This window comes from Girardinichthys multiradiatus, chromosome 6, assembly GCF_021462225.1.
Source record: "Girardinichthys multiradiatus isolate DD_20200921_A chromosome 6, DD_fGirMul_XY1, whole genome shotgun sequence".
NCBI lineage: Eukaryota > Metazoa > Chordata > Actinopteri > Cyprinodontiformes > Goodeidae > Girardinichthys > Girardinichthys multiradiatus.
The window spans coordinates 38,059,315-38,087,045 of NC_061799.1; the positions used below are offsets into that span (position 1 = coordinate 38,059,315).

At 40.0% G+C, this 27,731-nt stretch overlaps 1 protein-coding gene across 3 annotated transcripts in view; it reads right to left on the reverse strand.

Annotated features, from left to right (window-relative positions):
- cadm3 (cell adhesion molecule 3) overlaps positions 1–27,731 on the reverse strand; it is a 188,078-nt gene that overhangs the window by 13,139 nt on the left and 147,208 nt on the right. Inside the window, exons 6-11 of one of the 3 annotated variants that reach the window (XM_047368007.1) lie at positions 25,050–25,220; positions 24,387–24,477; positions 9,274–9,446; positions 8,596–8,934; positions 8,192–8,212; positions 4,740–4,865 (exon numbers count right to left, since the gene is read on the reverse strand). In XM_047368007.1, coding sequence (XP_047223963.1) covers positions 4,740–4,865; positions 8,192–8,212; positions 8,596–8,934; positions 9,274–9,446; positions 24,387–24,477; positions 25,050–25,220 — 921 coding nt within the window. The remainder of the gene's footprint in view (positions 1–4,739; positions 4,866–8,191; positions 8,213–8,595; positions 8,935–9,273; positions 9,447–24,386; positions 24,478–25,049; positions 25,221–27,731) is intronic. The other 2 variants (XM_047368008.1, XM_047368010.1) reach the window with 2 other exon arrangements.

Consider the following 27,731-nt stretch of genomic DNA (forward strand, 5'->3'; position numbering starts at 1 on the left):
CTAAGGCTTCTTTAAAATGAAACCAAGATGGCGCCGACGATGTCTGCCTCGGAGCTTCGCCCTCTTTGTGTATTTTGTGTGTTTTTATGTTTTTCGAGCCACAATCCGGTGGTATCATTCAGTAGAGAGGAATTTCTCAACATCAGAGAGTCCTCTCTTGGGATTTTTTCACCATCTTTCATCGATCCGAGGTTCACTGAGCTCCTGGTAAGCAGAGCTGCGGCACTATACGGGATACTGTGTGGACGGAGACGTCGGAGAGGGAAACGTGCTGGCACGCTGGTAAAGCTCCGCAAAAAAGGACTTCACACACCATTGCCTTCAATCCACCTGGCAAATGTCCGCTCTCTAAGCAACAAGATGGACGAGCTGCTTCTTCTCACCGATAAAAACACGGACCTCCGTGGATCAGCGGTTCTCTGCTTCACCGAGACATGACTTCCAGCTGCTCAGAGCGGATCGCAGCGCGGAGCTATCGGGGAAGAGACGAGGAGGCGGAATCTGCTTTTATATAATTGAAAGTTGGTGCAGAGACATAAAAGTGCTGGAGAAAACATGTAGTCGTGATCTGGAGTCATTTTCCATAAACTGTAAACCGTTTTATTCAGCGAGAGAGTTTTCCTCGTTTATAATAATCGGCTCATATTTTCCACCGCATGGCTGCACTTCTGCTGCTGAAAAACATCTTGCTGAGCTGATTACAGACGTGGAGAAAAAATACACGGACTCTTTCATCATAATACTGGAAGATTTTAACAGAGCAAACCTCTCCCATGAACTCCCCAAATACAGACAGCATATTAAGTGTCCCACCAGAGACAAAAACACACTGGACCATTGTTACACAGCGTTAAAGGACTCATATCATGCTGTTACCAGGGCTGCTCTGGGTTTTTCGAATCATTCTCTTATCCACCTCATCCCAACCTACAGACAGAGACTAAGAGCTTCCAAACCCAAGGTTCACACTGATAAGAAGTCGACTGAGGAATCAAAGCAGACGCTACAGGCCTGCTTTGAATGCACAGACTGGACTGTTTTTGAAACCTCAACCACTGACTTAAACTGATGTGGTGACATCATACATCAGTTTCTGTGAGGACATGTGTGTGCAGACCAAGACCTTCTGCACCTTTGGAAACAACAAGCCATGGTTTACTCCACACCTCAGTAATCTGCGCAGGGAAAAGGAAGAAGCTCACAGCAGTGGAGATTGGGCACGGTACAGGCAGGCCAGGAACAAACTAACAAAAGAGATCAAAGCAGCTAAGAGAAGCTACAGTGAGAAGCTGAAGAACAGCCTTTCTACTGGTGACACTTCAGCTGTATGGACTGGTCTGAGAAGCCTGACTGCCTATAGGAGCCCCTCCACCTTTCCTGAACAGAATCTGTCTGAATGGCTTCTACTGCAGACATGACAAGAAGCCATTCACACCTCAAACCATCTCCTCCACATCCCATTCAGGAACAAATTCCTCCCATAAAGTAACCAACCCCCTACCTTCAGATCCTCTGCACTAAAGATCTCCGAAGAAGATGTAAACAGGCTCTTTCAGCGCATGAAAACAAAGAAAGCTGGAGGCCCTAATAACATCTCCCCACCATGCCTGAAAGCTGTGCAAATCAACTCGCTCCGATCTTCACCCAGATCTTCAACAAGTCACTGGAGACGTGTGAGGTCCCCTCCTGCCTCAAACGATCCACCATCATCCCGGTTCCCAAGAAACCCACCATCCTAGGATTAAATGACTACAGGCCTGTAGCCCTGACGTCTGTGATCATGAAATCCTTTGAGCGGCTGGTGTTGAAGCACCTGAAAGAGATCACAGGCCCCCGGCTGGACCCCCTGCAATTTGCTTACCAAGCAAACAGGTCGGCAGATGATGCTGTTAACTTAGGTCTACATTTCATCCTGCAACACCTCGATCGTCCAGGGACGTACGCCAGCATCCTGTTTGTAGACTTCAGCTCGGCCTTCAACACCATCATACTAGACATCCTCCACCAGAAGCTCACCCAGCTCAATGTCCCAGCCTCCACCTGTCAGTGGATCAACAGCTTCCTGACGGACTGACAGCAGCAGGTGAGACTGGGGAGCATCTTCTCCCACAGCAGATTAATAAGTACTGGTGCCCCCCAGGGGTGTGTTCTATCCCCACTCCTCTTCTCCCTGTACACAAATGACTGCACCTCATCGGACTCGTCCGTGAAACTCCTGAAGTTTGCAGATGACACCACTGTCATTGGACTGATCCAAAACGGTGATGAGTCTGCATACAGACAGCAGGTGGATCGGCTGGTACACCGGTGCAGTCAGAACTACCTTGAACTCAACCCACTCAAGACTGTGGAAATGGTGGTGGACTTTCAGAGAACACCACCCCCATACAACCCCTCACCATCCTCAACAACACTGTATCAGCCGTGGACCACTTCAGGTTCTTAGGAACCACCATCTCTGAGGACCTGAGATGGTCTTCACACATAGACACTGTTCGAAAGAAGGCCCAGCAGAGACTGTACTTCCTGAGGCAACTCAAGAAGTTCAACCTTCCACAGGAGCTGCTGGTCATCTTCTACACTGCCATCATTCAGTCTGTCCTGTCTTCATCCATCTCAGTGTGGTTTGGCTCATCCATAAAACAGGACAGGTCCAGACTGCAACGAATAATCAGGACTGCAGAGAGAATAATCAGAGCTGACCTTCCCTCCATCCAGGACTTATACAGGTCTAGGGTCAGGAAAGTAGCTTCTAAAATCTCTGCAGACCCCACACACCCTGCACATAAACTGTTTAGAGTTTTACCTTCAGGCCGCCGCTACAGAGCAGTGTTTACTAAAACCAGCCGCCACAGAGACAGTTTCTTCCCCCAGGCTGTTTCTCTGATGAACATTCAATAGAGTACAAAACAACAGCATACAGATGTTGCAAATGCACCTTTTTATTTATATATGGTATATTCTTTAATACAAAAAACAAAAACCAGAGAGCAAAGTGTACCAGAGTCAAATTCCTTGTTTGTATGTACGAACTTGGCAATAAAGCTGATTCTGGTTCTGAAAACAGGGCGCAACATGCGGTGCGCTGTCTTTGTGGCTTGAGCAAGAGATAGGAGCACTAAACAGGGAGCATAAAGGACACAAATATGTTAATGAGGGCATCAGTTGTTGACAAATGTATCGTTATTTACGTCATGGTACTCACTGATAAATAAATTGATTGTAGGATTGTAGAAAAGAGTATATCAGAGTTAGTAATATAAACGTATTATTTCACGTATCATTTCTATCACATTTTAAACTCACCGTTTACTCAAAACTAGTTAGATCTATCCTTCCAAATCACTGTTTGTTTGTTTTTTTATTTAGGTCACCATATGTCTTGTGTCAATAGCTCCAGGTACCTCTAGTTTCCCCCCTGTCTTGGTCCTTGCGGTCATGTACCGGGCTTTCATTGATTGAAAGAGCCCTAATGACATCACAAAACTCTGTAACATCAAGGGTTCTGCCCGTCAGTCAGCATATCACAGCCCAAAGCAGCACTATAATGGATTTTCAAATTGTGCAATACTCTCCATCTGAAAGTAGTCTTACAGTGCCTTGTAATGTCACAACCACACATGTTTTACTGGGATTTAACGCAACAGACCAATACAGAGTAGTGCATTATCATGAAGTGGAAGGAAAATTAACCATTATAAAGGCACAGCTCAGATCAGATACAGAAGAAAACAGATGTGGTTGTTTGTTTGTGTGGTCATTGTTGGGGTATGCTGTGTTCAGGGTAATTTGCATGCACAACAAACAGTTTAATTTTTGTCTGATCTGAACAGAAAACCTTCTTCCACATATTTGCTGTGTTCCCGACATGGCCCGTGGCAAGCTGCAAACAGGACTTCTTATTGCGTTTATTCAAAAATGTCTTTGTTTTTGCCATTCTTACATAAAGAGTATACATATTCATAGAATGAAAAACTACTACTTGTTTTGTTAACAAATGCTTCCACCTGTGCGGCGGATCTCAGCAGCTCCTCCAGAATTGTCATGGGGCTCTTTGCTCCCTTTCAAAATAATGCTATCCTTGGCTGATCCGTCATTTTAGGTGGTCAGGTCTTAGGTCTGCAGTTGTGCCATACTGTGTTTTTGGATTGAACAGTGCTCCGTGGAATGTTCAAAGCTTAGGATATTGATTTATAACCTAATCCTGATCTAAACTTCTTCTCAACTTTATATCTGACCTGTACGCTGTGTTCCTTGGCTTTCATGTTGTTGAAAACTGATGTTTTCTAACAAACTTCTGAGACCTTCACAGATTTATTCTGAGATTTAATTACACAAGAGACTGATTCCTTTTGCAGGGGATTTTATTTAGCTGTATCAGAGTAAAAAGGCCTGAATATAAATGAAGTTTACACTTTTCTTATTTGTATTCGTAAAAAATTGAAAACCATTACATTTCCTTTCTCCACACTATTTGTTGGTGTGTCACATAAAATCCCTATAAAATACCAAAACGTTTGTGGTTATAAAGTGACAAAATGTGAAAAACGTCAAGGAGTTTAATGCAAAGTCACATTTACACATCCTTGCATGCAGTATCTCTTTACATTCATGTATGTGGGGGATGATACGTAGCTGTATTTTTGCATGAATCCATATGTATGCTAGCGTGTCTTTCCGTATGTTCATACATGAATGCATGAGTGTGGGTTTGGGTTTGTTTTTACAGGGCTGCTGACCTTTGTGTCTGATGAGGTATCTGCCGAGGACAATGAGCAGGCAAAGCAGGATGAAGACAATAACAGCCACCACCCCTCCGATCACAGCATGGTCCACGCCCGAAGATGTCGACATGGCTGTCGTGTCTTGAGAAGAGGTCAAACGGGGTGGAATGAAAAGAGGAGAAGAAGTTAGGGCTCAAATGAAGGGAGATATAAAAAGGACACCATGTAGTAAGGATCCAATGGAAGGAGATAAGAAGAAAACGGAGAAGGGACAAGACAGAGAGCATTACTCAATGTAGAAGAAGCAGAAAAAATTGTAATGGGAGAGAGGAAAAGGAGGACAGAGAGTAAGAAGAAAGGAAACACGGGTTGGTGGATGAATATTGGTGGAAATGGGAGACGGATGATGAAAGGCAGCAGAAACAGAGCGAGAGAAAATAATGGGAAGAGTGACAGAGAGAAGGGAAAAAGAAAAGATAAGAACGGGGGAGCAAAGAAACATGTCAGAATATAATACCCACAGTGGCAAGCCTTCACAAGGAAAAAATAGGGAAGTAAAAAGAAAGACATGCGAAAGAGTGAAGCTATTTTATCAATTCCCCACCCTCCTATTAAAAATGGTTCGTCCCTAACTTGCACAGGAATGTGCAGTTTACATGTTACTTAGCTGACTGGGAATGAACATAATACTAGATGTTGGATGAAAACTTCTCAGCTGTATCAACCGTTTGATTTGTTTTTTTAAAAAAAAGAGGGATTGTACTTTTTCAGAAAATTTGGGTATCAAGAATCTCTGAGTGGGGAGTTTTCCAAGAATGTTTTACTGCTGCACTTAAAGCTTGTTGATAACAGTTGATCTAATTTTCCTCATTAATATGACACAAATTATGTGTTGAAGATCTTGATCTCCTATAGGTTAATGTGAAGTTTATCAGAATCAGCTGTATTCCCTAAAAGATCTAAACTTTTTCTTTCTTTTTTTATTCCTAAATCTGTTGATGTTTGCTTCAACTTAAAACAACTTGTAATATGGTTCATGATATGATATAAATGGTAAATATTATTTAAATTAAAAATACTTATTAGTAAATACTATTTATTTTTGTTCATTGTTCTTAAAGTTACTCATTAGTACAACTATATTATTGTTTACAATACTAATACTAATAATAATAAGCACAAATAATAAATATTCACTTGTGAACCTTGTGAACACTTGATTGTGTTGAAAAAAGGACCTTCCTCCCAAGCCTCTGAAGAACTGGGACTTGTAACAGATTCATGTCATTCACTCAACAAGATGGAGATCTTATTTATTCCCACCTTTTTTCTCTTCTCCTTCAGCCACTTCTTGCTTGGAGAAGGTATCAATTTCCAGCCAAAACAATTTGATATGGCATTTATTTTGCCTGTCGTTTTAGGCCCTATAAAATCCTTGGTGTTTGTAAGAAAGTTACTCAGATAAAATCCACCCTGAAGTGGCAATTCTTGTACGTGTGGGACATAAAAAGCATTAAACACTTTGTGAAATAAAGGGGAAAAGTTGAATTCCACTAAGTGAGTGTTTGAAGGACCAAACAAAAGGAACAACAAGAAAGATCACTTGGAGACCCAGAGAGATTACAGTAAAGAGACACACAGTGGCAAACACAGATAAAAACCCAAAGATTGAAAGAAACGAAAGAGATTTCAACCAGCTGATGTAGTGAGAACCAAACTTTGCGAGGAGTAGGACTTGTGTTTCTTAGTGAGGTGTAAGACCTGACAAGAGCTAACCAGCAGAGAACAAGAGAAGAGTGGAAAAGCTTGAAGAGTGAGGAAAAGGTGGAAGGAAAAGAGAAAACAGAGAAAGTGGAACACTCTGAATGGCCAGTGTGGAGGTGAGAGGGGCATGCTGACCAGGTGAGAATGAGAATGAGCCATTAAAATCTTCTGTCAGCATCAAAGGAAAGTAGACAAGACCCAAGAATAACTCAAAGCCTGCGCTTGTACCACCCCAACCTCCCATACCACACTGACACACACACGAAGTGGAACAATGTGTAAATGACTTGTACCATTTAAGAGGTCATGCTGGCTGGTGTGTCTCGGAGAAACGTGAGCTGTAAGTGCAGGATGTCTGCTCGTATTCAGAGGCGGTATGTGAATGTATGTCATGTGGGTGGGGCTATGAAAAATTCATCTTTCTCCTCTAGAGCTCAACATTTGTTTTCTACCCAGAACATCAGACATAAACACAGAATCACAAAAAGACAGAGATGCATCTCAATAAAAAAGAATATCATCGAAAAGTTTGATTTTTCAGTAATTCAATTTGAAAAGTGAAACTTATTTATTATATTGATTCTGTACACACAGACTGACATATTTCAAGTGTTTTTTCTTGTAATTCAGAATTTTATCGCCTACATAAAATGAAAACCCCAAATTCAGTTTCCCAGAAGACCAATGAAGATTTTTTAATACAGAGTTGTTGGCATGAAAAGCATGGCCATAAACTGTACAGTATGTGCACTTAGTAATCCATCTGTGGCTCTGTAAGGTGCCAGAGAAGCCCTGGTTGCCTAAATAACAGCCTTCAGCTTACCTGCATTGTTGAGTCTGGTGTTTCTCATCTTTCTTTTGACACTAGTCTATAGATTCTCCATAAAGCTCAGTTTGCTAATCATTCCAGCGTAGTGATACCATGGTCCAGGAGGCACTTGGTACTCCAGGTTGTGTGGAAAGATGCTAAGTCCTGCTTCAAATGAAATCAACATCTCTGTGATTTCCTGGTCGACAGCCCAAGACCTAGATACTTGGCTGTGACCTGTGTATGGTGGCTCTTCAAGTCTTCTGCCACCAGCAATAGTCCACCCCTTGAGAATCTACCCCAGGCACTTAAATTGGTGTGGCTTTCCCACAACTGTCCATTAATATGCATGGATACAGCATCCTGTGATCAGGCAGCTTCTTTAGCAATGACCTTTTGTGGCTTATGCTCATTGTGGACGATGATGATGGCTGTCTGCTGGACAGCTGTCAACTCAGCAGCCCTCCTCTTAGCCATAACATAAAAGGACATCCATATATATTAAAATGCTTTCTGTTCTATGGAATATCCTCATTTTCTGACAAACTGAATCTGGGATTTTCATTAGCTGTGAGTCACAACCTTTAAAATTACCAAAAATAAAAGCTTAAAATATATCGCTCTGTGTTATGAATTTACATGATATGTGAATTTCACTTTTAGAATTCAATTACTGAAATAAATTAACTTTTCAGTTATATTCCAATTTATTAAGATGCACCTGTATGTTGTGTGGGTGGGTTTCAGAGTCCTTGAGCAGTTGTATATTTTGTTCTCCCACAGTACATCAGACAGACAAAACAAGACTGCATCACAGACAGATAGATGCACAAAAAAAGGTGGATGAAAACGACAGATATCCACACAAACATGTGACTGCTGGAAAACGTTATACCTGTCAGGTTGCGTGCATCATCTTCTCAAGATGAGTAGATGGAAAGTTGAATATTTAGGCGGATGATGGATGAATAAATGGATGGATGGCAGATGCATGGATAATGAGGAGGAGTGCATGTTGAGGATAGGGGGGTTAAGGATTAGGGAATATCAATAAGAGGAAAGAGGACAACAAGAAAAAAAGCATGAAATACAGCAGCTGCACACAGCCACAAAAATCCAATTTTTGTCCATCACTGTGTTTTCTGTGACTGTTTGCATGTGTGTGCATATAAAAAGCATCTCTGACAGCTATGCAGTCTGTGTATTGAAGGAGAAAATAACAAAGCAGCGACTTTATTAGTTTTTTTCCACTCCATTACTAAGCATCGTGTGTGAGTGCAAGTGTGGATCTGGTTTTACCTGTGAGAGTGTAAACTCCGTTCGTCTGGACGGAAACTGAGGGGGCGGGGGATGAGAGGGATGGAGTCGCAGGGGATGGGGGGATGAGAGGGGTGGAGTCAGGGGAAAAGGGCAGGTCAGGGAAAAGGGCATTGGAGAGGGTAGATGTGGAAGAGGGTGGGATGGTAGTTGAGATGACAGCCGTCAAAGAGGAGGAGTCCGGGGAAAAGGTGGAGATGAAGTCACTGAAGTCTGACCCTGAGCCTTGGAAGACATCAGGAGGGGAGAAGGACAGGGAGGAAGTGGACGTGGGAGAAAATGTGGGGGTAGTGGCATATGAGGAGTCGGGGCTGTAAGGATCTTTTTGGGTCAGGTGCCGGAATATGAGTTACAAGGCAAAGATAAATAGGCAAGCAAAGCGCAAGATAAAAAAACAGACCAATGTATTGTACAAACACAGCACATCAACAGCCAAGGGAAAGAAGCACAATAATGTGCGAAAGCGGTTTGGTGGTTATGGTTTTACGGTTGGATGAGAAAAACAACAAAACAAAAAAAAAAAGAAAATCAGAAGAGAAAAAAGATGGATGTACAAGCAAAGCCACAACAAACGACAGAATAAATAAAAATAAAAAACATGATGAAGAAACATAAATCCCTGTCTCAACATCAGTCCCACCTCTCTTCAGTATTTCTTACCTTGCACCTGAAGCATGTAGCTTCCTCTGCCCTTCCCAATGCCGTTGTCAGCATGGCAGGTGTACACACCGTTATCTGATTTGTTGAGCATTAAAAAGGACAAGATAGCACCGTCGGCTTTGGCCAGTGGGGGGAGCTCTCCATCCGCCTTCTCCCAGGTGTAGATGGTGGGCCTGAAACAGATGAAATAAGAAACGTGAGCTGCTTGATGTGCACAGTTCGCAAATGACGTAAGTAAGAAGTGGAGTAAAAAGACGGATAAAGGTGCAAAGGAGGTGGATAAAGAAAACAAAGTGTTGAAGGAGAAGAAAGGAGAGCAGAAGAAAAGATAACAGCCACAGATGAAATCAAGTGAGAGCAAATATGAGAAAGGAAATCCAGTGCCAACATCTTCACATTTTGTCATACAACCACACATTGAATTTTATTTAATTTAACGTTTATGTCATAAACAACACAAAACAGCTCATAATGGAAGTTTTTTTTTTTACTAATAAAATCTAAAAAGTGTAACGTGCATTTGAATATAGACCTTTTCACTTCAACAACCCTAAACAGAATTCAGGGCAACTAACTGCCTTCAGATGTCACCTAATTAGCAAATAAAGTGCACCTGTAGGGCTGTTTGTGTTGTCATTATACCCCCGTTTAAATTGACTTTCTAGTCTTTTTGCTATATGCAACCATTTGATTCACAGGTTTCTTGCACTGTTGTTTTACGAGTCAGAAGCTGAAAAATTACGAACCACTGTGCCAGAGAACGTTAGAAAACAGTGTCATAAAGATCAATCGAAGAAGGAGACTGAAGCCCATGCTAACTCTGGATGAGCTTCAGAGATCCACAAATTAGGTAGGAAAATCTGTTGAAAACTATTAGTCATTACTCTACAAATCTGGAATGGATACTCTGATCAGGTGAGACCAAAATTGAACTTTTTTGCCCAATGTGCAAAATGCTAAGTGTGCTGCACATAACCCTGAACACACCACAAACAGTGAAAAATGGTGGTGGCAGCATCATGCTCTGGGGTTTATTCAGCAAGGACAGGAAAGCATGTCATAGCAGATACAGTAGGAAGATGTATGAAGCTAAATTCAGGACAATCCAGAAACAAGCCTAAATACACAGCCAGAGCTACAACAGAACAGTTTAAAGGAAAGCATATTCATGTGTTGGAATGATCAAAAGTGTAGATCTAAATCTAATTGAGCATCTAAAGACTAAATTCAAAGATGCTCTCCATCCAATCTGATTCATCTTGAGCTATTTTGTGCAAAGCTGGAAAACCACTACTTGGTGTTGGTCTATAACATAAGATCTCATAAAAATGTTTGTGGTGTTACCGTTATGAAATGTGAAAAAGTTCAGGAGGTATGGCCACCTTTGCAGAAAGATTTGAAAGGGCGAGAACGTTTTTGAAGCAAACAGAAGGATGACGATCAGAAAGACAGAGGTGTTCACTTGGAAATAAAGATGAGAAGAGATGCAGGGAGAAGGAGACGACAGAATCAACATTTAAGATCTGTCCTTGTTAGAAAAATCTATTCGGCTTAACAGATTGTATATGAGAGAGATAGCAAGACGTGCCTTGATAAAATAATCAATTATGCAAATAGGAAAGTCCTTAAGCGCTGTACAGTAATTACAATGACGGAAAGTCTGAATCAGGGATAGATCAGGATGTCTCGGACTGATTACTTGCTCGCTGAAATGTGCACATAAAGGTGCAATCTGTAGATTTCAAGCCTTAGTTAAGTGAGCATTTGTCCCCCTTCTTGCTATGTGTCAAACCAAATATAAATAACTGAGTAACTTTAAGCTAAAAACTAACTCTCTTCTTCATACTCTAACTTAAAGCTAGCATAAAACAAATAACAGTCGAGTCCCTCAACACTTGGCTTTGCTTTGTTAGTTTTGCGTTCACTTAAGGAATACAAATGCCAAAGAGAAGCTGACGTGCTCAGTCAGCTCTCCCAAGACAAATAAAAAAAAGATTATCCAAGCATTAAGCATTTAAAACAAGTGCATCTGTTTACCTGCTATAAAATATAATCAGCTGTTGTACTATGCTGCCTCCAAATGTGACTTTATATGCAATTAACTGAACAATTAACTTAACATTTAACAGCTGCTGCTTGTTTTCTGTTATTGAATGTACAGCTAATCTCTTTTACAGCAGCTACGGGTCAGAACACAGGGAACCTTTCACATGATGCAGGTGTAAAATAATTTTTTGCATGGATATAAAATCTCTGTTTAGTGTGAACATTAAACTTAGCAAGCAGGCATTAGTAAACACTTTACCCAAGTAGAGAATAGCCCTGAAGACATTTTTTTTTGTCTATCATAATTACATAGTTACTATGTACTCCTGTCTCCTAGTTGTAATCATTACCACTCAATTAATGTCAGACTTGTTAGTAATATATTAGCAGACCCTGGTACTTGTAGAATAAGAGATTTTTATTTTATGATTAGATAGATTAATGGTTTTTACAGTTTAAAATATGTCCTTAACATTGTTTTTTAAATTTTAACAGCAGAAGAAATTATCAAAGTTCTCACCTGTATAAAGTCTGACAAGTTTATTTATTTTATTTTTTAGCAGTTGAACTGTTTTGATTCCATTTGAGCTCAGCAGTGGAGTTTTGAGGCTTAGAGGGAGCACAATTCAGCAAAAGTGCTCTGATGCTGTTACTTCCTGCCAAGCATTAAAAATCCAACAGTGAAACTCAGTGGTGGAGAAAAAGAAAGTGAAGCTGTCTGGCTTCTAAAGACAGATATTTTTCTTTGTACTTGGTTATGGCAGAGGGGATCAGAGTCTAAAACAGACACAACATTCACTTTCTCTGCTGCTTTATCTGTAAAAGGTCTCTTCACGCTTATCTGAACATCAACTTAGCTTCAAACCAATCATTTTGCCTATAGGAGTGTTAGCCCTGCACACTGACTTTGATGGGTAAGGCTGACAGAAAACGTTGCAACACATGACTATAAAATGATTAACTGAAAAATAAATGATTTACACACATTTACATATATACAGAATCCCTCACTAAGGGATACTGTAAGTTTTATTTATGTATCATTTTATATCACACAGCAAAATTGTTTCAGTTTCTTCCTTTGCAGTTTCGTTTAGACTCATGACATTGAGTTGGCATTGCTGACAGTTGTACTCATAGCAGTCAGTGGAGGATATTGACAGGTCAGAAATGACTGTGGAGCAGAGGAACACCAGTTATCTGAGTAAAAATATTTTACATTTCTGCAAGGTTTGGGGAGGTTCTATGGAGTTATTATCAGTAATCAGTATCTTACCTGCAGGAGATGGAGCTCAGCATTTACTAAATATTCGAGGTAACAGCTTGTAAAACTGAAATTCTACCATTTTAAAATTTCAGTTCATTTAAAAACTTTGTTCTGACCCTATACCCTGAAATCTCTTAGGCATTATACTATCATTTATATTGAACCCTCTTCTGTCAGATTTTAGGAAGCAGTACAGCACTACCACTGCTGCCCTAAATGCTTTTAATGATGTGTTCGGGGCATTAGATTCTAAAAGGTCTTTTGTTGCTCTGTTCATTGACTTCTCCAAGGTATTTTGGCACACAATATTTGTCAAATGTGAAGGTGTTTGATGCCACGATTTTGTTAAATATTGATTTCATCTCACCACAGCCAATTATAAATTCTTTCCAAAAATAGCATCTCCAAAGAAGCTACCTCTTGGTTTGCAGATTGCTTGGTAAGGTAATCTGCAAAGGACGCAGTGTGTTCAGATGGCTGGAATTAGTTCCACCTTGAAGTCACAGAAGATGTACCTTAAGGCTCAGTCTTATAACCCATCTTGTCCACAATCTACATTAATGATCTGTGCAAAAACTTGTGAAATGCATCCTACAATTTTTATCTGGATGACTCTGTAATTTACTGCTGTTCACACTCAGGCTTTTGAATTTCTACAGTCCACCTTTGATGCAGTGCAGACTTGTCTGGAGCAATTGAAACTGGCAATAAATACTGAAAAATTCAAAGGTATGCTTTTTTCAAATTCATCTGTTCCCTCAAAGAAAATCCCGTTAATCAGAATTTCCCAAAGATACAACTTTCAAGCTGGACATCAGTTACAAGTACCTGGAATTAATTGTTGATGGGGAGCTTTCTTCCAAAGTTCATGTTAAGAATTTGATTAATTTTCCAAAATTAAGGCTGCAGCTCAGTTTCTATTACAGAAACAAGTCATGTTTCTCCCTCAGAACTTGGAAGCTTCTGATAACAGCTACTTTTTTGCCTGTACTTGATTATGGTGATGTTGTGTATATGTGTGCTTCAACCAGTTGCCTTCAGTCCTTGACTCCAGTGTACCACTGCGCTCTGAGATTTATCACTGGTTGTTGCTGCATCATCTACCACTGTGAACTGTATGCTAAATCTGACATGCCTTCCTTGAATAAAAGGTGAGACACACACTGGATGCCTCTGACTTATAAGACTCTTATTGGCTTGACTTATTTATGCACATTTCTTTGGAGAACTGGAAGCGTTATTCCTTAAGATCAAATGACATTTTGTATTTCTCTGTTCCTCGTGTTTGACTGAAACGGGAAAGAAAGCTTTCAGCTTCTCTGCCACCTCTGCTTGGAATGCCCTCCAATCTGAACTGAAACGGTCAGAACTTACTTCACAGAAAGCTGTCTGCTCTATCTTAAACAACTGCCAATGGAAATCACAGTCTCTGTGTTTTAAATCTTAAATAGCTTTATATTGTTACCGTAGCAATAACTCCTGCACTTCATTTGCCAAATTGCTCGCACTGAACATGTTTTTAGTGTTTGTTTTGTTACTGTTGTCTATCTTTCTTGTCCACTATAATGTATGCTGCTGCCTTTCTTGGCCAGGTCACCCTTGTCAAAGTGATCTTGATCTCAGTGGGTCTTTTATCTAGTTAAATAAAGGTTTAATAAAAAAGAAAAAGTAAAAGAGTTTAAAATATGGATGTCTGAAAATAAAAGTAGCACTCATAATAAAGATGAGAAATCTCTAGACACCATGGCCAACTACGTTAGTTGGCCATGATATTTGTTTCTTGAAATTACAAGGTATCAAAATGGTGTCTGCTCCCAAAAGAGGTGACAGAGTGAGACTCTTGTCAAAGAGAAGCAATTATGGTTCACAATTTTCCAAACAGTAAGCCTCAAATGTTTGAATGAGGAACTGATATTGAACTGTTTTTTTCTAAAATGGAGTTTAGACGAAAATTCAACTTGGAAGCCTCACCTCTACTTCCAGCTCCGTCTAATAACTCCACTACGTTCTCCGCTTAAACCAATCAGCTTCTGGTCCGCATTCCTCTACAGCCAATCATTTCTCAAGGCTTCGCTTTAAAAGACCTTCACAAGCAAAATCACCCATCATTTTGTTTGGAATTGTGCAAACTGACCATTCACTTTTTGTATGTTTCTATTCACACAGGTGGTTCCATTGGAAGCTTGGGTCCAGAACTTGAAGATTGTTCCTGGATTCTGCTGTAGCTTACAGCTCCAAGTGCACACAACTGAGGTCTTAACTCTCCATTACTTCTCTATCCTCTTTGAGCTCTTAATATTTCTTGAGTTTCTCAAGTTCCCTCTTAATGTTGCTGTCAGTTGTGATTGGGATTTATCACTACTGCACTCTTCCTTTGCTTTGTCCCCCACCACAATGTCTGGTTGGTTAGCCCTTGTATTCTCTATGCAACACATGTGGAGCTGCAACATGTGCGGTATTTCTTTGGTGGGGTGTTTTCCATGCTCCTCCTGTGCTTGGAAACGCTAAGCAGCCGTCGGCAGCAGTGCTCACTGCTAGGGCCATCAAAAAGCTTTGTGCAATGTTTGAAAAACTGCAATCAGTGCTTCTGCCTTGATTACATCGCCCAAACAAAGCTGTCTCATGCAGCAGGACTCTGTGCAGTTACAATGTTAGGAGACTTTTCCTAACATTTCGCAGGACAAACACAAGCGAGTGTCATTGAACTGATGTTCTTTTTTTTTTTTTTTTGTGGTTATCCTGGAGATAGTGATGTAATTTCTGCCAGCTCTTCTAGATGGTTGGTATAGAAAGCCAGTGATGCTGAAATGTGGTGTTATTGTGATGGGTTTTGGGTCCAGTGCAGAATGCTCTAGGATGGAGAACACCACATGATGTCTTTTCTTAAGTTATAATAAGAGTCTCTTAATCATCTCCATCAATTTAGATGGTTTTCGATGAGAAAATGTTTGTCGTCCTTTTGTTGTTTTACCATGATTTCACTATTTTAGCAATTTAATAATACAGGATTAATTATTGTATTATGCCCAGCAAATTTTGTGGTTGGGTGCTGGGGTAAGAGGCAATTGTTTTAATTTACATTTGGAACTGCATTTGTAATTTTCAATATACATCTGGGAGATTTAAATCCTGGTAAAGGCCACTACTTTTGCTTGCATTGAAATTGTTGTATAAGGTTTTATTTTTGTTATTCAACATTTTTCTTCAATGTTTCATTTTAGCTCCTGTTTGATTTGGAAAAAAAATACATGATTTATGAAACACAATTATTTTGGAAACCTTGAATGTGAAAAGGAGCTTGTAACAGAAACTCATTCAAACCATGCCACAAGCACCACAGCAAAAATGTAATTTGGAGCATCAAAAAGAACAGATTATTTCTTTATCATTGGAATGCAGATGTCTTATGAGTTAAAGCAGGTGTAGCTACAAAACTAGTGGTTTTCCCAAGGTAACCATTGACAGTAAGACTGATGTTAAGCATAGGCAGACATGTCCTACAATTATTTACAGCTTAGTGTAATCTTATACATTCCTCTTGCTGTTTCCTAAAGCTGACCATGACCTTGCACACTTACAGATGCCTGCATGAAATAGGTTCCAGTTCTTCAAACCTTATTACCTTTAAATGTGGTAAATGAACATGGGAAGAGGAGCTTAACTTGTAAAATGAATAGAGGAGTGGAAATGTGATGAGATTATGAACAGTTGTTGGCTGCATTGATCAAATAGATAGGAAATATAAAAGATTGTAGAGCACTAATTCCTGCATTTCTTTTTTGCTGCTGGGCCTCAAAGAAACAGGAAAGAATTAGATACGCTTAGCCATTCTTTTAAACCTAAAACAATGAAACTACTCAGGAAAAAACATGTGTATAGGGGAATGGAGTGTGACATTTATTGAGTCTGATTGGGGGGGCAGCTCGACGGGAAGAGAAGGAGCTGAGTGGCTAGGTGTGTCGGAGGAAAGGTGCTGGCGCGGTGATTGGGTTTTGACTGACAGCTGCAGGGCGACCTGTATCTGATTTGATTGGACACTAGCTCATCCACAAGCGGCGATTCACACGACTGGGCAGGCTCCCATCCTTCTCCTTTTTCATTTACACACACACACACACACACACACACACACACACACACACACACACACACACACACACACACACACACACACACACACACACACACAGAGTCCCTCTTGTTTTCTCTCTCGCTACCTGTCCTGGTCATTTGTTGCTTGTCACAATATCTTTCTGTCTCCCTTCCTCCCACACTTCACATTGCTTCACTTCACACTACCACTCCTTTGCCTCTTTGTTTTTCTTCCCTTTCCACCTCCGATTCTTCCATACTCTTATTTTAAATAGCGCTTTCTGAAACTTCTCTATGCACAGTACATTATTATCCTATAAAGAGCACATCATTATTTTTATTACTTCTCCTTTTCAGTTGTGCTCAGACCTGTAGCTCACAACAGTTTTTATTTCCATATCCAAAATTGAGACATCCGTATAAAAGCATGAAAGTAAACTAAGAAAACAAATGACAGTCAAGGCGCAGGCAAAGTTGCGTATGAATGACATATTTCAAACTCTGAACCCCATCATCAATGCATAACACATGTTCACCAAGTCAAAAGTTGTGATGGCAAAGTGTAAAGGATTATTATTATTGAGTATAATTATTTCTCAAAAATTATAACTAAAAATAACAATTCAGAAGTACTCGATTCTAAAAGCATGTCTTACAAATAGAAATCAGAGATACACTCTGATGTTATGATTACTGGGCTCCCAGCACTTAATAACTACAATTAGTTAATTGTCATCAATAACTGATAATTATTAACCAAAACCACGTTAAATGCCACTGTGTTATCAACCATTTTACCAAATATTGTGGGGCACTAACCTTACTTTGGCAGATAATCACTATTAAACAAAATAAACACAAACGCTGTTTCTTTATCTATGTGAAAATTTTTGAAAAGTCACTTCAAGATAATGCTATGTATGTGGTGGATGAAAAGGAAGTTCAAATACTTATATTAAGTCAGAGAGCAGCAACACTCTTATTCATTTGGCTCAGACACAAGAAAAAGGGATTCACTGCTGAAACTCATTATCAGGGCTAAATGAGCAAGAGGAACATTTGGAGGTAGCAGTAATTGATTTAAAGTGATTTGTTGGCATCACCAGACATTTAGACTAAAGACACAAAAAAGCAAAAACAGCTGTAAAAAGAAGCTTTTTCTCATCTAAAAAACTTGATTCACTCAAACAACGCTTATGGTCTGGCTGTTGACTCCCTGTTCAAGCAATCGGCCTAGCCTTGAACTGTCTTGAGTTTTAAAATCCTGGAGCAAAAAGAGTTTCAAACAGTGAGACTGTTTTGGTGGGTGAGAAGTCCTTTTTCCTTACCTGTTTACTTATTCAGCATTCACCAAAGTTTCCTGCATAGATTTGTACCAAACCTGCTCAGTATTCAATTAAATTAAATTTGAAAGTACTTGTAATATCTCAAAGGGAAATTAAATGGTTTTGTAGCTCATATTATGCATGTTTCTTCAAAGAGCCATCATAGATGCTGATGGCTGTGGGCAGGAACGGTCTCCTGTTGTGGTCTTTCTTACAGCAGATCTAAAGAAGCCTCTCACCTGAAGACACTCTGTTGTACAACAGTCTTATTAAGAGGATGCTCAGGGTTCTCTATAATGTGTATGTTTTTCTGTGTTGCCAGCAAAGGACCACACATCTATTTAACATTTATATTAAAAGTTAATTGTGGCCAAGAAGATCTCTGTTTAAATCAATAGATAGTAACACGGATCAAGCGAAGTTCTCTACTGACACTACATCATCAGTAAACATCTAGTATCTAGTTCTGGGGGCATGACTCAAAAAGTCTGTTTTTGTGTCAGAAAAGTGTGTTTTAAATAAATGACTTATTTGATTTAAATAGCAATGGAAAGGCCTATTGTGATTTATTCATGTTTCATAGTTTCAGGGTTTTTAGGTGTTCTTGCTCTAAAATGTGATATTTGGCCTTGCAGTATATTTATAGAATCTCCTGAATTCTTGCGCTGACAAGTCCATAATGACAAGAAAGAGCCATTTATTAATGCAGCGTGGGGCCATTCCTCATGTAAGAGCATGCATAATTCAAAAGGAGGGTTTCATCCACTGAGTGCTATTGTATCAAAGACAGATTTTCAGCAGATCTGCCCCTAGGACTTCATTGTAGCCACTTTTCATGTATCGATGCATACATGCAATGACAGACGCCTCCTTCTCCTCGGTCCCCTGTGTTTTTCACCTGACAGTCATTCTTAGCACTTAGGCTTCTTCCTCAGTCCTCCCATGAAACAGTGACAGGGCGACTATGGTGGAGTGAGGGAAAGAGGACAGGACAGCCAAGCTGATGTGGAGTTTGGGGTGAAAAGGTGAACATTGAGAGAAGAAGAATTATAAGAAAGGGCAGATAGAGGTGGTAGTGGTGGAGGGCAAGGAGGCGGCGTGACAAGGCGGAGAGCAGCGAACGAGGTGTGAGTGACACACAACTGGGGAGAAATCAGATGACAGAAAGGATGGGTAGAGGCAGGGAGGAGAGGAGCAGGAGGATAGCAGAGAGGATCGATGAAGGTTCATCTATAATGCAGAGAGGCCAGTGGAAGAGTGTATTTGTGTGGGCAGGATTTAAGACCTTGGCTTGTTTCTGTGTGTTGCCTTCAGAGGAATTGTGTACAAACTATATGAGTGAAAACATGAGAGCTTGTACAAGCAGCTGCTATGTTTTTTTTTTTTCCGAGTCATGTTTAAACAAGTAACTATTTGCACAGGCGGTTGTCAGAAATTGAACATGTTAATGTGTGATTACTTACAAGTGTTTCAGACCTCTTTTGTTTCTGGTACCTGCACAAGAACCATGCAGGTGTGGGTATATTTTTGAGAGGTTAATTTGTGCTAACAATTGTAAACTTGCTGTGTAATTTGTAGCATTCACTTAAATTTCAAGAGTGTTTACATGTTTGTGTCTTTATTATGGGCTTCCATTCAGTATTTTAGAGTTAAAGTTCTGTTTAAAGGTTGTGAACAATAAAAACTTGCCTGCAGTTAGTGTCTTTATTAAGTGTATGTATTATTTACTCCTAGAGCCTGAAGCGAGTGGCTAATCTAATAAGAAATTCCAGCATCAAAAATATCAGTGGTTGATACAAACACTATTTTATAAACCTTTAAAATGTAGTCCTAGTTGATTTATTAAATTTCCATGATGCAATGCACTCTAACATGGTCTACAGGGTCTTTGGAAGAGAAAATAGCCCACACTATCACAGATCCTCCACTGTAATGTACACTGGGCATGTTGATCCACACACTCATCCTTTGTTACACACCAATTCCACCTGGAAGTTGTTTTTTAAAAAAGAAACTCAATGCTGAGTTTGTCTAAAACACACGGTTCCACTTAAACTCTCAGTAAAGTTTAGCGAATGCCATACATTTTCATAAAACATAAAATGTGTTCTTCTGACACCCCTTCCTAACAACTAGTTTTGATGTAGAAAGAGCCTAATCATTGTTATAGAGACCCCCAGATGCCCCTCTCTGCTTCTTAACAGTAAGATTTGGAGACCCCCTCCCCACCACCATAATCTTCTTCACTGTGCATGGTGTGAAAGTACATGGGTCCTGATCAAGCCTTTTCTGTATTAGTTTCAGCAGTTTTAAACATTTTAATTATTGCTCTGACAGTAAGTGTTTTGGACAGTATCTATTTTCTTAACCTTGAATACCTTGAATAATGAAAACATGTGCCTTACTTTAATGACAGGTTCTCCTGTGTTTCCCATTTTAATCAGTTGCTAAAAGAAATTGGCCTCTGTTTGATGTTGTATTTATACCCCAGGAAACAGGAAATGGAATTCTAAATAAAAGTTCATACACACTTTCAATTACTAAGAAAAATAAATTTCTTCCTAGGAACAGTGGTGACTTCATAAAAATGATTATTTCCCAATTATTTCTAAACGTGAATGTTTCTTCTTTGCAATACAGAGATTCATTTATTTTTTAGGCATTTTACTCATTTTTACCACTGCTACCAGTAAATTGTGATAGGGGGCTGTTTGAAATAACTATTTCATCATAATGTGACCATAATTCAACAGTTTCTTATACAGCACTGTGACATTTTTGAGACTGGAGGTGTTTTAAATAACAAAAATGTACTTTGGTCTTGGCTTCCTTCAGCCCAGCCATTAGTTTCAGCCTCCAGGAGGAACTTGACTGTATTTATTCAAAAGGAAAACAATAAAAAAAAGAATTCCAACTGCAAGTAAGTTAACATTGCCTAACCTATTATCACAATCTTATTTTAAGGAGCGTAGCAATCCTCTCTGTGGAAACCCTCTACACCAAGCTTCGTTTTGTATAACAGCAGCAACGGTCTAACCTGTTATTATGGGATCACTGTACGTTTTACAAAGACAGGCTGCAAGATAAGAATTAACACGACTAAATGAGGCTTCCACTACTAAATAAGATCAAATACATTTAGTCAGTTTTAACATAATTACACCCGAAGAGATAAAAAAGTAACAGGTATAAAGAAAATCTTGTTACAGCTTTTTTTGAAGTGTCAGACTGTGACACAAGAATACTTGGGCCAAGTTGCTTTTCCTTTAAAGATCCTAATTACCCCTGCACACTCATTAAGTAGTCAGTAAATTGTTTAAACCTAATGAGACCTTAAACATAAAGAGACACATGAAGACTCGGGGAGGTTCGATTGACACAGATTCAGGCTCTGATACAGACGTATTAAAGTCTTTATTTATGTGAATCTAGTTATACATCCTGGGTTTTCTGACTTGCTCTGAGTTCCGATAAAAAAAAGTAATTATGAATATGATCCAAATAATGACGGAAGAAATCTATATTCTGAAATCTATATGCGATTTTACTGCAATTTCATCAAATTAACTGTAAAAGTCCTGAAAGCATTTAATGTAATCTAATAGGTTTCCTCCTGATATGCTGCAACGTATAACTGCTGTATATATGACAAGAAAGTAAGACATTTTTTTGCTGTGTTGATAATGCATTGTTTCCAGGCAACTCACAATGGCAGGTCTCATTATTTCCTGTGTTTTAAACTATTTTAAACCCTAATGAACTCACTCCCTCAGATGCGATGTTTTGAGTCTGTGAGGGTATGAACCTAATCTTTTCCTTTTTACCCTTTCTGTTCATTTGATGGCACTTCACTAATCAGTTCTTTAGTATTTAAACCCATGGTAGGTCACCAGTCTTCTCCTTTGAGCTCAGTGTTGTCACTTTTCAGTGTTCAACTATTCCTGATGAGTCCCTCCTATGTATCAGAATCTGCCTCTGGCTGCTCCTCCTGAGTTGTTTTTCCCACCTGGTTCCTGTAACCTTACATCTTCTTTTTGAAGTAAAGCTCCCCCTTTTGTCTTTACCACCTCGCCTTTGGTGTTGTACTTTTAGATCCTTTGAAATGAGCCCCAATTGTTCCGCTTACCATTATAAAGATTTACAACATGAACCAGCTCATGCTGGTGTGGCTTTAGCATCTGCAGGACTCATCTTCATTGCTTTTAAACCCTCTGAGCAAAGGTTTTTGTACAGCAACTGTTTGTCAGTTTTGTTGTTAAAATGAGGGGGCTGGTGTCTATGTGCGGCGGTCATTGGGCAAGAGGTTAGGTACAACAGGACAGGTCAGCCATCTATTACAGGACAAACGACCACACATCATACCTCCCAGTTACATAAAATGCAAGTTATTGGTGTCACGTTCTTGGTTTGGATCGGACCAAAGTGCAGATAAGAGCTTGGCAGCCGCATGAGAGGAATACTTTTCTTTAATTAAATGTCTCCAAAACGTAACATAATCCAACAAGTACAAACATGAGTCAAGCCAAAAACTTATTTGCAAGGAACCTGGAGAACCCGGAGAAGAACCACACATGCATGGAGAGAACATGCAAACTCCATGCAGAAAGACCCCAGGACCCCAGATTTTAACCCACGGCCTTCTTGATGCAAGGAATCAGTGCTAATACCTGAACCACCGTGAAGCCCTAATAGAATCATTCTGCTGAGATTTGTAGAAAAAGAATGCATTTCTTGCATAAATGGATACTAGAGAGTACAACCAGAGGTGAAAGTATCACCTTTGGCATCGAGAACTATTCAGATTGTCCCCATCCTGTCTCTTTAAACCAAACAGCCTATGTGAGCACTGATCCTTAGTTCAACTGCCATTTTTTATAGACTTAGTTGTCATATTTTATTGTGAAAACACACTTTGAGTACAAAATGAGCTCACAAAAACTATGAGTGGATCTTGCTGGCCTAAAGTTTCCAGTTCTGTGAGAGAAAGCAATGATGTGTAACCTTTTGTTCACACTTGTCACAGTTTTATTAGACACAGATTTGAGAGATCAGTTCAGCTGAACCTTGCAAAAGTGTTGTTACCCAACAATCGTTTTTCACATTTTGTCACATTATAACTATTTCAACATATCTTAATTGGATTTTATGGGACAGACCAACACAAACGGTGCATAATTGCAAGTTAAAAAGAAAAAGACACTGTTTATAAGTATGAAAAGTGTGGTGTACATTTGCATTCAGCTACCTGAGTCAATACTTTGTGGAACTACCTTTCACCGTGCTGGCAGTCTTTGGGGTCTCTGCCATGTTTGCACATCTAGAGACTGACATTTTGGGCCATTCTTCCTTCCCTAAAAGCTCAGGGTCAGATTGAATAGAGCATCTATAAGCATTCATTTTCAAGTCCTGCCAGAGTTGATCAATTACAGTTTGCCTGGGCCATTTTAACATAAAAATATGGCTTGATTTAAATCAAGCCATTGTATCTATTTTAGTTTTGTTCGGGTTGTTTTCCTGCTGAAAAGGGAACTGCTGCCCCAATCTTAAGACTTTCACAGCCTACAAGCCAACAGGTTTTCTTCCAGGACTGCCCTGTACTTATCCCAGTCAACCTTCCCATCAGCTTTTACCAGCTTCCTGATCCCTGCTGAAGAAAATCCCCACAGCATGATGTAACCATAACTTTGTTTTGTCTTAGGGAATGGTGTGTCAGGGTAATGTTCATTGTGTGCAAATGGCATTTCTAAAGTAGGCCAGAAAATTTTATTTCATTCTATATTCCTCACATGGCTTGTAGCAAACTGCAAACAGGACTTCTTATGGCTTTCTTTCAGCGATGGCTTTCGTCTATTCACTCTTCCATGCAGGCCTGGTTTGTTGTATTACAATGGACCTTGTGGCTGCATTTCTTTTTAATGGTCTCCGTTCATGATCTGGGTGTTTACGTAGACACCCACAATTTGGTAGCATTACAAGTGTCATACCATTTCCATGTTAAGATGATGGATATGAGGCGTTCAAAGCATTAGATACTGTTAAATAATCTTACCCTGATGCTCTAAAGTATTAGCACAGCATTAACGGTATTAAAGTATAAGTACAGCTGCATGTTTTTAAAAGATGCTTAAAACGTGGAAACATGCATTTTCTTTTTACTCCATAATATACACTACTTTTTTTGGTCCAACATAAAATTCCAATAAAATACATTGAGGTTTAGGTTGTAACCTGACACAATTTAAAATGATTTTAGATAGACAACATAGCAACTGTTGTTTGTTTATAAAAATGCAGACTGTATGTAAGTGTATATCTGAAAAAGGCTGTACCTATTTCTGTAAGCTGGGTGACATGAAAAAGGAATGTGTGTGTGGTGTTCTTACTCAGGGTTGCCTTTGCCTGAACACTGCAGGGAAAACCTCTGCCCCTCTATCGCCATCCTCTCGTCAGGGTTGATCGCTACTTCAGGGGCATCTATAAGCAGAAGACGAACACATGCAGACAGAAACACATGAACACACTCCAGTTACATAACACAGGAGTTGGAGATGTACATACACACCACACAGTCCCATTCATTCCAATCTGCATCTTATATTGTGTGCATTGCGGATGCATCATCCCACTGTGACATAACCCCCTTACACAATACCATCACTTCACCTATGATTTGCAGTACCTTCATCTTGTCCACAGGGGGGCAGCACCCACATAGACTTCACACCTTCACTCAGCGGTTTTATTTTAGCTGATTAAGTGCTCTTCTTACCCACTGTGGCTCAACTCTAGCTGAGTGCAGCAGGACAGGAAGGTGAAATTCCTGTCTTTTTGTTTTTACAGACTGGCACAATTTAGGTCAAACTACAAAAACGGGTGGATGTATTCATACTTTCCAATAAAAAGGTTAGGGAAGTATATAAAGAAGCAAAGTAGTTAAAGATATTAGTTTGCATTTCTCTCCCTTTTTTCCTCCTGTACCTGTTGTATTTTCTCACCTCTCACCACTCATTATCTCAGCAAACCCTTCAGAGTCCCAGGTGACTTACACAAGACCCGCAGAGACTGCTCACTCTTCTTCTCCCCAGGTTTCACAGAGTCGTGATCGACGACACAGGCGATGATGGTGTTATCGTCGCTGGCACTCACCTCCAGGGTAAGCTCGCTGCTGACGTTGTAAGTAGGGTCGTCTGGAATGGACTCGACCACGTCTGGACGCCCTAAGGTGAGGAGAGACAAGAGGATGAGTATATAGGAGAGTTGAGGTGGAAAGTGGCGACATTTTAATTGGAGACTAGAGTAGCAAAAGAAAAAGCAAACAAACACAATATGCAGCAACAAAGGCATCGCTGGAATCAGGATGTTGTTGTTCAGAATGGAAATACTAATATTTGTTCATAACAAATGAAAGAGACCCCTATTTCTGCAGGACCTGGCCTCCCTGTGGGATTGGATTTGCAATAAATCTTCAACTATGTTACAACTCTGGCAAAAGGTATCAGGTCACTGCTCTTAAAAGAAGTTCAAACTGTTCATTACCAAAAACAAAAAAGACAGATTTATCACAGACATGACACAAAACTACTGGATAAAGAGCCTATGTGAAAATCAACTTAAATTTTGCCACAGATACTTAGTTGGATTTAGATTTGAACTTTGACTGGGCCATTTTAACATGAAAATGGTGTGCTCTAAACCACTCCATTGCATATTGCTGTATGTTTACAGTTGTCGTCTACCTGGAATGTGAACCTCCCATTTCATCCTGGCCTCTTTACAGGTCCTTCTCAAAATATTAGCATATTGTGATAAAGTTCATTATTTTCCATAATGTAATGATGAAAATTTAACATTCATATATTTTAGATTCATTGCACACTAACTGAAATATTTCAGGTCTTTTATTGTCTTAATACGGATGATTTTGGCATACAGCTCATGAAAACCCAAAATTCCTATCTCACAAAATTAGCATATCATTAAAAGGGTCTCTAAACGAGCTATGAACCTAATCATCTGAATCAACGAGTTAACTCTAAACACCTGCAAAAGATTCCTGAGGCCTTTAAAACTCCCAGCCTGGTTCATCACTCAAAACCCCAATCATGGGTAAGACTGCCGACCTGACTGCTGTCCAGAAGGCCACTATTGACACCCTCAAGCAAGAGGGTAAGACACAGAAAGAAATTTCTGAACGAATAGGCTGTTCCCAGAGTGCTGTATCAAGGCACCTCAGTGGGAAGTCTGTGGGAAGGAAAAAGTGTGGCAGAAAACGCTGCACAACGAGAAGAGGTGACTGGACCCTGAGGAAGATTGTGGAGAAGGGCCGATTCCAGACCTTGGGGGACCTGCGGAAGCAGTGGACTGAGTCTGGAGTAGAAACAATTTATGTTTTACACAACGTCCCAACTTCAATGCAATCGGGGTTGTATTAATGTTCCTTGAGTAATTTAGAGGTGGACTGGCTGGTATGCTTGGGATCAGTGTCCAGCGTTATAACTGGGGGTGGGACATTTTCCTTTAGGATTGTTTGGAAGAGAAAGGATGCACACCTTCCAGAAGGATTTGCATTTGTGTACTCAGTCAGATTATCTTTCCAAGTCTATTGTCATGATCCACACCTGTTTCTGTTTTGTTAATTGGACCCACCTGTTTTTCTTGTAGTTCTTTTCACTCTAATTGTGTTTAAGTTCCTGTTTTCTACCCCTATATTGTTTGGTTGTCTGTTGTCATCGCTGTTGTTGTTGCCATTGCTGTCTCCCTGGTTCTTGTGTTTCCATGTTTGTAGGTTCATCATTCTGCCCATCTACAGGTCTTTCTCAAAATATTAGCATATTGTGATAAAGTTCATTATTTTCCATAATGTAATGATGAAAATTTAACATTCATATATTTTAGAGTCATTGCACATTAACTGAAATATTTCAGGTCTTTTATTGTCTTAATACAATTGTGGCATACAGCTCATAAAAACCCAAAATTCCTATCTCACAAAATTAGCATATTTCATCCGACCAATAAAAGAAAAGTGTTTTTAATACAAACACTTTTCTTTTATTGGTCGGATGAAATATGCTACAGGCTGCACGGTGGCACAGTTGGTAGCACTGTTGCCTTGTAGCAAGAAGGTCCTGGGTTCGATTCCTGGCCTGGGGTCTTTCTGCATGGAGTTTGCATGTTCTCCCCGTGCATGTGTGGGTTCTCACCGGGTACTCTGGCTTCCTCCCACAGTCCAAAGACATGCCTGTTAGGTTAATTGGTCACTCTAAATTGCCCTTAGGTGTATGAATGAGTGTGTGCATGGTTGTTTGTGTGTTGCCTTGCGATGGACTGGCGACTTGTCCAGGGTGTACCCTGCCTCTCGCCCATAGACTGCTGGAGATAGGCACCAGCTCCCCCACGACCCACTATGGAATAAGCGGTAGAAAATGACTGACTGACTGACTGTTTTTAATACAAAAAACGTCAACCTTCAAATAATCATGTACAGTTATGCACTCAATACTTGGTCGGGAATCCTTTTGCAGAAATGACTGCACCTTGATTTCCGAATGACATGCAGAATTTGCTTTCATCCGAAAAAAGTACTTTGGACCACTGAGCAACAGTCCAGTGCTGCTTCTCTGTAGCCCAGGTCAGGCGCTTCTGCCGCTGTTTCTGGTTCAAAAGTGGCTTGACCTGGGGAATGCGGCACCTGTAGCCCATTTCCTGCACACGCCTGTGCACGGTGG